This window comes from Lethenteron reissneri, chromosome 30, assembly GCF_015708825.2.
Source record: "Lethenteron reissneri isolate LAM-NWPU_2019-01 chromosome 30, ASM1570882v1, whole genome shotgun sequence".
In the NCBI taxonomy this organism is placed as follows: Eukaryota; Metazoa; Chordata; class Hyperoartia; order Petromyzontiformes; family Petromyzontidae; genus Lethenteron; species Lethenteron reissneri.
The window spans coordinates 2032045-2045748 of NC_083808.1; the positions used below are offsets into that span (position 1 = coordinate 2032045).

General features: G+C 47.2%; 1 protein-coding gene across 6 annotated transcripts in view; it reads left to right on the forward strand.

Annotated features, from left to right (window-relative positions):
* LOC133349383 (plasma membrane calcium-transporting ATPase 2-like) overlaps positions 1-8634 on the forward strand; it is a 94394-nt gene extending 85760 nt beyond the window's left edge. For 5 of the 6 annotated variants that reach the window (XM_061562763.1, XM_061562766.1, XM_061562762.1 and 2 more), the window contains one exon: positions 1736-8634. In XM_061562763.1, coding sequence (XP_061418747.1) covers positions 1736-1933 — 198 coding nt within the window. In that variant the 3' untranslated portion in view covers positions 1934-8634. The remainder of the gene's footprint in view (positions 1-1735) is intronic. The other variant, XM_061562767.1, reaches the window with a different exon arrangement.
* Positions 8635-13704: the final 5070 nt, after the last annotated feature.

The window sequence follows — 13704 nt, forward strand, 5'->3', positions numbered from 1 at the left end:
CGCACGAGGGGATAACGCTGACACAGATTAGCTCTCAGAGCCACTCGTATAGAGTTAATTTGGAAACGCGGAGACAGCGCTTGCATAAGAGGCAGTAACACTCAACGCTCTGCACAGGTGGCTTTGAGCAACCATTTCTTGTACTAATAGGTCCTGGCCACCACGTAGCCTGGAGGGTTTGGGATTTTCACAAACCTCTATGTCATACATCAACCCTTGCCGACAATTTTCTGAATAATGGCCATGTGCCACCACATGGCACGGTGACTCATGCCAGCCTTACAATGCGGTCAACGAAGGCAATGCCCGGAGCTCGTTCTGCTCAATTTGCAATTTTGACCACGGGAGTTGCCACCTAATGTGACTAAACTATAATTTTATAAATGTCCTTTATTTCGGTTCGGTGTGTACATGTGTGTGTTATGGTAAACAATTTCTTGTCTGGGTGTTGGATTCACGCTACTGAGTTAGAGAGTGCTGCTGCAATCAACACTCCGCGTTTATTTTTTTTCCACAAGGATATGCTTGGGAGTGGTTTTGCATGTGCCATTTATTCTCACGAATATGTCACATGCCATTTCCCACATACTGACCACCTCTTACCCACCGTGCCTGCGTGCGTATGGGCGGCTTTTTTGCAATTATATATATTTTAAATGTCAAGCATTTCATGTTTAACCCTCTACCACTACATTCGAAAGCGTCAAAGCATTATCTCCGTCCGCCCGTCACGCGGCTGGCACTATAACACTTGCAAATAATGATCCAATATGATCGAACCGCTCGTATTAAATTGTGTCGCTATTGGGCACTTGCCCTATTGAATACCGAACACATTGATTGGCCAAAGGGAGATTGCCAAAAGCATGCAGACAAACCAGAGCAAACAGAACTACATATTTGCAATTTTATAAATTAGTGTTGCCCTGACAGCTCTCCCCATTTGGCATATCGATAATTAAATATTTCTGAAGACAAACGCATGTTGGAAATTGTTACAGAATCCACACATGCGCATGATTATTCTTCATTGTTTTACTATTTATTTTATACTGGTATGCAGACTGCGTTATTGTCGATGCTCGTAACTTGATCTTCATTTGCCTTTGGCTGTTTAATTTGAATTGCCGTGATGTATTATTATGCTGTTTATGTGTGTACGGTTATGTGTGTATGGTTGTTGAAACGTTTGTTTTAATTTGTCATGGAATTGTCAGTCTTTCATGTGACCATTTTCACCATTTTCCTTATCATTACCATCATTACTCATACATATCTCTAAACTTCCCAAATCGGTCCCAACACAAACAAGGCACAGACTGATGAGAGGACAACTCTTGTCTCCAGTAAAGTTGTTGCCTGTTTGGAAATTGGTCGGTCAATGTACATTATTATTTACAGTGAAATAAAGTGTTTAAAAACAACTAGAATATGTATATCCTAATATATAAAAACTGTAGAATAACATTCTGTGCAGAATGATGATACAAAATAACTCCTCAGCCAGTTGGCTTACCTAACGATTACCCAGGATTATAAAAAAAAAACATCTGTAAATTTTCCCATGGACACTACAACGAGCTTTTCGCCGTTGTGTTGTACAGCTACAAAAAAAACTAGAATACATTGGAGAGTTATAATGCTCTAAAGTTGCACTGCGCCATATGGCACACATTTGTGGCGGTTGTTTTTTTTACTCCCATCGCAAACTATTTCCTCTCTCGTTGCCTTGCAGATCCACGTAGTAAGAGCGTTCCGTAGCTCGCTCTTCGAGGGATTCCAAAGCCCCGACCTCAGCGCCTCCATCCACGAGTTCATGTCCATGCCAACCTACAATATGGCCGACTCCTACACGGATCTACCGCTGGCTGTGGAGCAGGACCAGGCCGCCACTGCTGCCGCCCCCACGTACAGCTTTGAGATTGCTCTCTAGGCCAGAACCTGTCAACCCTAAGCACCCTCTAGCAGTGAGATATAGAGATTGTTTTACACGTGGAAGCTGCAGGTCAGGTGGGAGTGAGAGGGAGGTCTGTGCTGAATGAGGGGTTCGGGCCAAGTGTTGGCACATGTCCTGGCATCCCTACGATTGTCCTCTGTGTGAGGCTACTGTCCTATGAAATATTTAAGTCTTCCCAGAACGTTAACATTTCTGGTTCTTGTCAATTGGGTAATGATACACAACGCAAGGCAATGCATTTACTTGTAGTTCTGCCCTCTTCTGAGGTACAAAGCAGTTGTTTTGTACCTCAGACGGTGGCAACTCATAGACTGGTTATTGAGATTCCCAGGCCTGTTCGGAATGGAAGAGCCCTTCAATACACTCCACTGTTACTCGTCAACACCAGAATGTCCAAGCGACACGAAATTATGAATCTTTAAACGCTGTCTCTGGGCCCTGTCTCCAGGCTCGGTAGATACACGGTTAACTATTTATAAATACCCCACGAAGTAATAGGGAATTATTAAGAATCAGACAAAAACAAGCTACGTTATTTGTAATTCTCTACACTTCTTCCACCAATCTCGGTAAATCGTGTGACACTCTGCTCTGTCAGAAGATATGAGAGCCGTCGGCTTTCACAGTTCCGTATTCTACTACCTGTTGAGAAGAAAGATCCAGGGTCGTTAGAAATCAGTGGGGTATCTATAAATGAATCACCTTGTACAAAAAAGAGGGCCCCCTACTTGCGGCCCAGCTCTGTGACCGTGCATGCCCGTCGGTGTCACGGAGTTGTGCGTCACACGGCCGGGTACTTGTCGTGCAAAAAAATCCACCCCCAATTGATTCGCTCCTTAATAATTCATCGCACGCGTTTGAAGCAACAGCTGCCATTATGAAGCCACATGCACTGTACGCTGAGCAAAAATGACTGCACCTCAATGAGCAATAGGGTCTCTGTTGTGTCTTTGCCAGGGGGGGGGGGGGGGTTATTACTGACGAGTGTACCACACACTACAACGTTACAGGCGATCATTAAGACACCGCGAACGCGAGTTGGGATTTGACGTGTGCATTGTTTATATTGCATCGCTGTAGCCGTAGGCCCTGGAGTGTAACAGTTGTGGACAGTAAGATAACGCGGAGTGGTCTGTATATGGTGCGTCTTCGAAATACCATTCTAATCGGGGATGACTGTCCCCCATATATCCGTTTTTTTTTAATCCCGTTATTTTAATGCAGGCCCAATCGATCCAATTTTTACAATGTGTAATGTTAATTTGACATTTTTTTAAAAGGGTAACTTTTACATCAACGCAGCTCTGATGTTATATTGCGTGTACACAATAAAAACGTATGTACAAACAATACAGTCTAAAATAAATGGAAACAAAAAAAACATTGATGCCACCGAAAATCACGAGACATTAATGGATGGAACCCACAATCGAATGCTGCAGTTGAAGTAACTTCAGAGGAACAACAAAAAAACTGGGACTGCCTGGCGTGTGACAATTCTGCCGAGTGCGGAGACGTGGCTAGCAAGTCAGTACTTTCTGTTTAAGCGTAATTAGTGCCATTTAATTTTTGTTTCAATCTCCCCCTTTCCCCCATTTTTATGGGTCCCAGTCAAAAAAAATATCCCGTTATATGCGGCCCTACGGGAAATCCAAAATTGTAAACAACGCGGAAACCCAGTACAACACAAACATTAATGCAGGCGAGAAAACAACTAAATCATGTTGGGATGACCACAATTTTCTCAACTTGGTTCTTTTGAGCTGATGGGCCGACAGCTTCGGTGCATCCAATGCGAGTCTGTGTGCATTGTAATCTCCACGGTGTATATCCATCCACGGTTTTTTCCAGGACACACACTGCACGTATCATCATACATCTGGATGCATGCGGCTTCTACAGCAGCAGGTGGTACGTGCAGTCCAGAGGAAATACTGTTTCTCGGTTCAGGGGCTTGTATACTGCCCAGAGCTCTGGAGTTGTGTATTGTTTTCAGTAAATGCATGGCTTCTACCGTTCTTGATGTAGGTGTCTTGCAGAGACTGTAATGAACGTCCAGCTGTTTTGTACTCGCAACTCCGGGATATGACCCGTCAATTATGAGTACATTTGACCGTATGAGGTGCATGCTCAAATGTGTAAAGGTACCACCCCCCCCCCTCCCCACGCCTAAACCTTGTGACGGAACAAGGGGTGACCTCGATAATATAATCCAACTTTCGAAAGTGGAGTCTTCTGTGACTTATCTGCTGCTGCTACTACTCGTGTGTGTGTGTGCGGCGAGGTTTGAACTGATCTGAGCAGGAATGAAAGCGTCAATTTATAACCATCGCCACTTTTGTTTCAAGCAGAGATTCACTGCCCCCTTGTGGGAGTTTTCTTTGAATGCAGTCGCGTGAAGTGGGAGCAACCCTTGAGGTTTGTTATCACATAACTGGGTGTAGTTGTTATATTATTGGTTCTTTCGGTAAAATGATGTAGATAGAAAACAAACAAAAATGATAAAATAAGTAAATACAAATTTGAAAATAATAAAAGCAAAAAACCCACGACGTTTCAATCGCAACACAAGCGGTCTTGAATTATTATTCAAAATGTAACTACATTTTGTAACGACGACATTATTACATTAATAAAACCTTCCAGGTGCGTAGAAGCACCCTTAGGTTCCGCTTGAGAGTAGCTGACCAGAGATTGCACCTACTTTTAGACGGTTGGCTACGTACGGTGCGAAAGAAGTTGCGCATGCATACATGCTTAGTATGTTGGTGGAGGGAACACTGAGGCAGGTGCTCGGGTGGGATGTTCCAGACCTTTTTTCGTGAACCAACTCACTATCACCTCTCAAAACAAATTTGCGGACCACCCCAATAGCATTTTTTTTTATAACAAAAAAAAGTGTCTGCAAAAGTTTGGCGGACCACCGGTGGTCTGTAGACGCAAGGGGTTAGGAACCGCTGCGCTCGGGGAAGATACAGCACCATCAATCTGAGCGGACGTCGAACTTTAAAAAAGATCGGACGTTGAAAATGACAGAGAGAAGTGGAGAGAGCATGGCAAGGATATGTTGGTGGAGTGAGCGGTCGTGGCCCCAACGCCCAATATGGCAAGCGACTAGAAAAATAAGAACATTGTGATTTAAGGTGTTTTGACTTAAATGGATCCTGGAATATTTCATAACTTAACGTTGAATTGTCATGTTTATTTTTTTTACAAAGTAATGGCGTCACTACTTGTTTTTTATTTAACCAATAAGTGTTGCGGCTTTGTGCGTTGCTCAGAGGTAGGGAAGGGGAGCAGACAAGCACGAGTAGAAACACTGCCACGTGTTAGCTGTCAACTGTTATCATTCACTTCACCAATGAGCCATTTCACATGCAGACACTTGCAGTGGCGTAGCTAGGATAATTTGCGCCCGGGGACGAACTATAAAAATTGGCGCTCCCCCCCGTTTAATCACATACCAAAATGTAATTACATGACATGTCGGCTGTGTGTGGCGGGATATATAAACTTTTAGGTTGAGGTGTAGATTTGTGCAGTAGTTTCAGGCTGCCGCGCCCGCCGCAATAAGTTATCATGTCACGTTGTAAGCCTCATTTTGGCGCCCCTTTACCTTGGCGCCCGGGGACATATGTACCCCCCTGCCCCCCCCCCCCCCCTAGCTACGCATCTGGACACTTGGCGCCCACATTTAGCTCATCCACCCAGTGTGTATCTGAATGCTCTGTTCATCATGATGCATATGCAGCCAGCCATTGTGTCAATCCACTACTGGATGAGGGGCTTCCCCAAGGCGTTGCGGGTCGTGGGGGCTGTTTGACCATACTTCACCACGCTGCTCACTGTGGCTTGGGGCGCTGCGGTGGCGAGATGTTAACTACCTCGCTTGGTATGGAGGATGTCGTGGGTTCGATCCTGACCCCAACGCCTGTATATTTGGAGTTTGCGTGTTCTCCCCGTGGTCGCGTGCATTTTTCTCCGGGTCCTCCGGTTTTTCCCTCCACATTTAGAAATATGATTCCAGCGGGGTCATGGATTGTGTTGCAATGCCCAAAACGTGGCTCCGCAGCTCCATCGCAACTTGTTGCATTGGGGTCGCCCATCCAATGAATTATCCAGGCTCAACCGTGCTTATCTTCCCAAGTTTTTACGAAATCTGATGTATTACGTGTGGCTTCGTCAGAGGCTCATCATAACAACCGATGCTATATTTGACTTGTGATTGTTCAGTACAATTCCAGAAGATATTTTACCAAGCATTCCGCTACTAAGAGCTAAAAGTGCAGCCCTGCAAGTGCTCGCTTACGTCACTGCTGGAGGAAAGGCCTCCACGAGAGGGGAGCTCAAGAGAGCCGCCCTCCTGAGGAATTGGTGCCTACTTTTCCATAAGCTAATAAAGTAAATATTTCATTCAAACGAATTTTAACCTTAACATATATATTTATATTCTATTAACCAAATTTTACACGGTGAATATTCCTTCGCATTCATTTTTTATTTGGTGAAAACGTGTCGATGTTTCCATTGCCTCCAAATGGGGCAATGAAAATGTGTTGAGGCCAAGTGTGTCACGTTGTCAATCTGCCCTGACATGTAAAAAAGAAAAGTTCGTTTTAAAGCGAGTGTATAGTCGTTTTAAATCGAGTTGTATAGTCATTTATTGTTTTTTTGTTTTTTTATGTCGGTGGTGGGGATGGCTCCGTAATTGAATGCCCCCCCCCGCCGACTCCCCCGTGCAGAGTTGTGAACTCTGCACGGGCACATGGTGACAGCAGCACAGACGAGAGTTTAGAGATCTTAACTAGAGTGTAGAGTAAACAATTGTACTCAAGAATAAGCAAACATATTAACGGCTTATAAATGACTTAGTTTTTGTTTGTTTATGAAAGAGAAAGTGGTGGTTTGAGCCCACGTGGCCGGTTATGCTCTTCCCCTGGTTAAATCCACATCTTAATGCCAGTTAAGAGTTTGTATAATGACAAATTACCGGAACAAGTGTTTTTTTTCCCCATGAAAGTTACTGTACAGGTTTATTTTTTATTTTTTAGATGTTAGAAATACGGCTGATATATTAATTGCCTACATTTATTGTGTGAAAATGTGGGCAACATCAGCAGCAACCGCGTCACCATTGCCACGGTGCTGCCTCGGATGGAAGTTAAAGTGGTACACGAATGAAGACGCCTGCAGCTGAGCTTGCACAGTCGTGAACGACTACTTACGGCGACAATTATACATTTTAAACGTCTTATCATTCCGTGGCCTAACTCCAAAAATCATATTGGCTGCGAAAACCGACGTGTGACGTTGAAGTCGTTAAATCTGAATCAGGTTTTCAGACTCGTGGAATGCAGGAACCAAAAGCAGCCTGGTTTGATTGCCTGTGGGAATACAGCTTTTGTAAATGAGCTGAATACTGTCAGACAACAGTACCCTTCTAAATTGTGTACATTAATAGTGCAACCCAAGGACGAATTTCACGTGTTACCAATTAACTGGATCACGTTCCAATCGTGCGAGGGTTATGTATGCATGAACTGGTATTGTGCATCCCCATGAGTCATCATGCCACCGTACAACTCCCCTGTTTTTGGGTGATATTTATTTCCCCGTCCAATTTGTCCATCGCTAACACGTGGCGCGTGTGAGCGAGCGAGCGAGCGCGTGGACATGCCGACACGACCAGAAATCATCCTAAAAATGCACCAATACTCGGGATTGTTTTTTTATTTAGCCGGAGGGTCAAAGTTCAACTCTAGATCAACAACAGGCATTTGAACAGTCGGGAATATGGGGCACGGTCCATTTGGTGAGAGCAGTATGCTGTGTGCTTATTATAAATGTCTCTCCGAGCCATTTCACGTTCAGCGACGCCAACATTCCGAGACGTGGAACAAAAATGGAGCACAGGTACTGCAAATTGTGTTTTTAACAAAAACCAAAAAAAATACCTGTGCTGGCCTTTGATGCTTCACTGGCTGCTAGAGGTGAATGTTCATGATGTGTGCTTTCAAAAATGTCCTTGTAAAATGTAACAGCATCTTGTATATTATATATTGCTTTGCCTGTACACCGTACATTGAAAATGTGTTGTGATGACGCCTATATTTTTTGGGCACATTATCACCAAAAATATAATTGTCCCTTTAACAGTTTCACATGTAACATATGTGCAAACAAATGTTGTCAGCATTTTAAACGGATGACGTAGTGAGGTTTATGTAAGCCTGTGTTTTTAAACATACTGTAAAAAATATAACATGCTTATAATACGTGAACAGTAGTGAGTGTTTTGGGAATAGGCTAAAGAAATAAAACTACAATTACGATCGGGGTCCAAGCTGGAATAGGCTGCAAGGGTGGGATGGATATGAGAGGTTGGAGGTATATATTGGGGAGTACGTTTTGTAGTTTATTGACTAAAATTGGTCAAATTAGGCAGAGAAGGCATTTTCGCATTGGAGGGAGGTCCAGGCACTTCATCACAGAAAAGCTGCTTTGGAGGGAAAACACCGATGCAGTTTCTGCCAACTGATGTAAAATTTAGCTCATAGTGCCTTTTTTAAATTATTTTTTTTCAACCAACTTTTGAACATCGCATGCATTATTTTGTGATTACCAATAAACTAAATAAATAAATGCCCTAATGATCACGAACGTGTGAGTTTCCAAATCGTTTTGTTCTCTCCCAGTTTCGAGACTTGTGAGAGTGGTTAGTTATCCCTATAAGTTATCTTGCCAAACAGCAGGTGCATGAGTCAAACTCCCTGCATCCAAGGTTTTCCTGATGCCTCTGTTTAACCGTGCATCACCACTCTGTTCTGGAAATTATCAGAGGTGTTGTGGATAATATTATAAAACTAAAGTATATTTTTTCCCCCCAGGTAAGGCCCACTGAGCTATGTAGCTCTTACTCAGAAGTAACCTGGCCACAAATTATAGCTCAACAAAGTGGCTTATCGCGTGGCAATATATAGCAGCCCAAATACCCTAAACGCGTGAATCAAAACGCGGAGGGAAAGACCTGGAGCAAAACCCACGTGACCACGGGGAGAACACGCAAACTCCAAATATGCAGCAGGCGTCAGGGTTGGGATCGAACCCACGACCTCCTGTATACCAGGCGAGGTAGTCAACATCTCCTAGCCACCGTGATGATGATGAGAGAGAACACGCAAACTCCAAATATACAGCAGCAGGCGTCAGGGTTGGGATCGAACCCACGACCTCCTGCATGCCAGGCGAGGGAGTTTAAACATAAATTAGCAGACAATACATCTTCTTCACATATGCGTCTCTGTACATTAAAAAGTAATAGTATTTCTTACACACCAGCCACACGGCCTGCTGGGTTGTGTTTCAGCCGCGGAGCCTGTGACTAGGCCTCTTGAGTCATGGATACCGAAGGACAAGTTGGGATGCTATCGCTTCCACGTGTGTTTTTGGGCGACACCAGCGTGCAGTCTAAGGGGCCGTCCATAAATGACGTCACGCGATTTTGGACGATTTTTGACCCCCCCCCCCCCATCGTCACACGGCGTCACAAAAAGTCAGACCACCCCTCAAATATGACGTCACAAAGCTCTGCCCCCCCCCCCCCCACAAAAAATAAAACATGCTTCAAATCGCTTTAAACTATTGTCATTGTAGAGTGCTTATTTAATGTGCCGCTGCACTATGATGTTGTAGGAGAAAAAATTTATTAAAAAGTATATAAAAAGTATATTTAAGTAGAACGTGTTGTCTGTGACGTCACATTTCTCAAACTCCCCCCCCCCCCTTCGTCACACATCGTCACAAATGTCTGACCCCCCCCCCCCCCACCAGGTGCGTGACGTCATTTATGGACGGCCCCGAACATCGCGTTCCTCTTTGCTCAGACGAGCAGTGGCACGGCTCACACGCCTCTTGATAGCCAAGCTGTATAAATGCCACATACCCATGGCAGTGGCTCAGTTACTCCCACAAGACCACAAATGTTGACTTTCTATTTTATGTAGCACTAATTTATCGACCGACGGAGCGATAGATGTATCTATTCCATGCCGTTTTCTATAGGGTCTTATTCACACGGCTAAGCGTGAGCCCATTCTCCCCAGACAATAGTTAAAACTGTTTAACACCGAGGCTTTCGCGACCAATATCATGCATTATACAGTTTTTTTGGGTTGGATCGCTTAAATATATAAACGTGTCGTTAAACCCGCCACCACCCGACACAGTCAATCAGTACGGTTTGTCACGTAAACAGCACGTGCCAATTCGTTACGAGTACAGCACACCGATGATGTGTTGGAGAGCTAAGCCACAACACTTTCAATGTTGACATTTTCAATGTTACGCGATCTAACCCAAACAACCTGTATGATGAACAGTTAACACATTCCTGCGCAGGGAGCTGGTAGGAACGTTGGGTTGCTCGGTCAACGGCGGCGTGGTGTATTCCGCAAATATGCCCGACTGAGGGCGGGCACAAGCCGGCGTGAGTAGGTTAAACATTGAGTTTTATAAGGGCACCACGGGATGACCAGCCCCTCCCCACCCTCCCCTCCCCACCCAGCCCCTCCCCACCCTCCCCACCCAGCCCCTCCCTGCACGACGGACGGACACAACAATCCCCTGTGGGCTGGTGTAACCAGGAGGTTCCCTACCAGTAAAACTACCACATTTCTGGCTCAACGGATAAAGGTGGCGCGTGCTGGCACCGCCCACTTCTCACAAGCCCCGCCCACTCACCTGCTGGCACCGCCCACTTCTCACAAGCCCCGCCCACTCGCCTGCTGGCACCGCCCACTTCTCACAAGCCCCGCCCACTCACCTGCTGGCACCGCCCACTTCTCACAAGCCCCGCCCACTCGCCTGCTGGCACCGCCCACTTCTCACAAGCCCCGCCCACTCGCCTGCTGGCACCGCCCACTTCTCACAAGCCCCGCCCACTCACCTGCTGGCACCGCCCACTTCTCACAAGCCCCGCCCACTCGCCTGCTGGCACCGCCCACTTCTCACAAGCCCCGCCCACTCACCTGCTGGCACCGCCCACTTCTCACAAGCCCCGCCCACTCGCCTGCTGGCACCGCCCACTTCTCACAAGCCCCGCCCACTCGCCTGCTGGCACCGCCCACTTCTCACAAGCCCCGCCCACTCACCTGCTGGCACCGCCCACTTCTCACAAGCCCCGCCCACTCACCTGCTGGCACCGCCCACTTCTCACAAGCCCCGCCCACTCACCTGCTGGCACCGCCCACTTCTCACAAGCCCCGCCCACTCGTCTGCTGGCACCGCCCACTTCTCACAAGCCCCGCCCACTCACCTGCTGGCACCGCCCACTTCTCACAGGCCCCGCCCACTCGCCTGCTGGCATCGCCCACTTCTCACAAGCCCCGCCCACTCACCTGCTAGCACCGCCCACTTCTCACAAGCCCCGCCCACCCACCTGCTGGCACCGCCCACTTCTCACAAGCCCCGCCCACTCGCCTGCTGGCACCGCCCACTTCTCACAAGCCCCGCCCACTCACCTGCTGGCACCGCCCACTTCTCACAAGCCCCGCCCACTCACCTGCTAGCCCCGCCCACTTCTCACAAGTCCCGCCCACTCGCCTGCTGGCACCGCCCACTTCTCACAAGCCCCGCCCACTCGCCTGCTGGCACCGCCCACTTCTCACAAGCCCCGCCCACTCGCCTGCTGGCATCGTCCACTTCTCACAAGCCCCGCCCACTCACCTGCTGGCACCGCCCACTTCTCACAGGCCCCGCCCACTCGCCTGCTAGCCCCGCCCACTGCTCGAGTAGCCCCGCCCCTGTCTCTGGAAGCCTCGCACATAGTTTCTTCCCTCTAAACTTAGAAACTATAAACTGCTATGTGTAAGAACTGAAGTACATTTTCAGTGCTATACTGGATCATTTAGGAAGCAAATAATCTAACTGCTGTATTTGACACGTAACGCTAAATCGTTATCAACATAAACACAAATGCGAACAGTTTATTTTGGTTAATTCTTGTTTGTATTGACTTTAAAATCGCGTTTCGGCTGCAATCGCTTCCCGTGGCCGTTGCCGCGACCTCCGACCTCGTGCAGCGTTGTCCAATCAGAGGTGAGGCGCGCGCTTGCGGCGGCAAAACGCGAACGCGGAGACGGAGACAGCGACACAGACAGAGAGAGACAGAGAGATACACAGACAGAGACAGAGAGAGAGACACAGACAGAGACAGAGAGAGAGAGACACAGACAGAGACAGAGAGATACACAGACAGAGACAGAGAGAGAGACACAGACAGAGACAGAGAGAGAGAGACACAGACAGAGACAGAGAGAGAGAGACACAGACAGAGACAGAGAGATACACAGACAGAGACAGAGAGAGAGGACACAGACAGAGACAGAGAGAGAGATACACAGACAGAGACAGAGAGAGAGACACAGACAGAGACAGAGAGAGAGACACAGACAGAGACAGAGAGAGAGACACAGACAGAGACAGAGAGAGAGACACAGACAGAGACAGAGAGAGAGAGACACAGACAGAGACAGAGAGAGAGACACAGACAGAGACAGAGAGAGAGACACAGACAGAGACAGAGAAGAGAGAGACAGACAGAGACAGAGAGAGAGAGACACAGACAGAGACAGAGAGAGAGAGACACAGACAGAGACAGAGAGAGAGACACAGACAGAGACAGAGAGAGAGACACAGACAGAGACAGAGAGAGAGAGACACAGACAGAGACAGAGAGAGAGAGACACAGACAGAGACAGAGAGATACACAGACAGAGACAGAGAGAGAGACACAGACAGAGACAGAGAGAGAGATACACAGACAGAGACAGAGAGAGAGACACAGACAGAGACAGAGAGAGAGACACAGACAGAGACAGAGAGAGAGACACAGACAGAGACAGAGAGAGAGACACAGACAGAGACAGAGAGAGAGAGACACAGACAGAGACAGAGAGAGAGACACAGACAGAGACAGAGAGAGAGACACAGACAGAGACAGAGAGAGAGAGACAGACAGAGACAGAGAGAGAGAGAGACACAGACAGAGACAGAGAGAGAGAGACACAGACAGAGACAGAGAGAGAGACACAGACAGAGACAGAGAGAGAGACACAGACAGAGACAGAGAGAGAGAGACACAGACAGAGACAGGAGAGAGAGACACAGACAGAGACAGAGAGATACACAGACAGAGACAGAGAGAGAGACACAGACAGAGACAGAGAGAGAGATACACAGACAGAGACAGAGAGAGAGACACAGACGAGAGACAGAGAGAGAGACACAGACAGAGACAGAGAGAGAGACACAGACAGAGGACGAGGGAGAGAGACACAGACAGAGACACGAGAGAGAGAGACACAGACAGAGACAGAGAGAGAGACACAGACAGAGACAGAGAGAGAGACACAGACAGAGACAGAGAGAGAGAGACAGACAGAGACGAGAGGAGAGAGACACAGACAGAGACAGAGAGAGAGAGACACAGACAGAGACAGAGAGAGAGACACAGACAGAACAGAGAGACACAGACAGAGACAGAGAGAGAGACACAGACAGAGACAGAGAGAGAGGACACAGACAGAGACAGAGAGGAGACAGACACCGACAGAGTACAGAGAGAGAGAACCAGACAGAAGACGAGACACAGACAGAGACAGAGAGATACACAGACAGAGAAGAGAGAGAGACCACAGACAGAGACAGAGAGAGAGAGACAGACAGAGACAGAGAGAGAGACACAGACA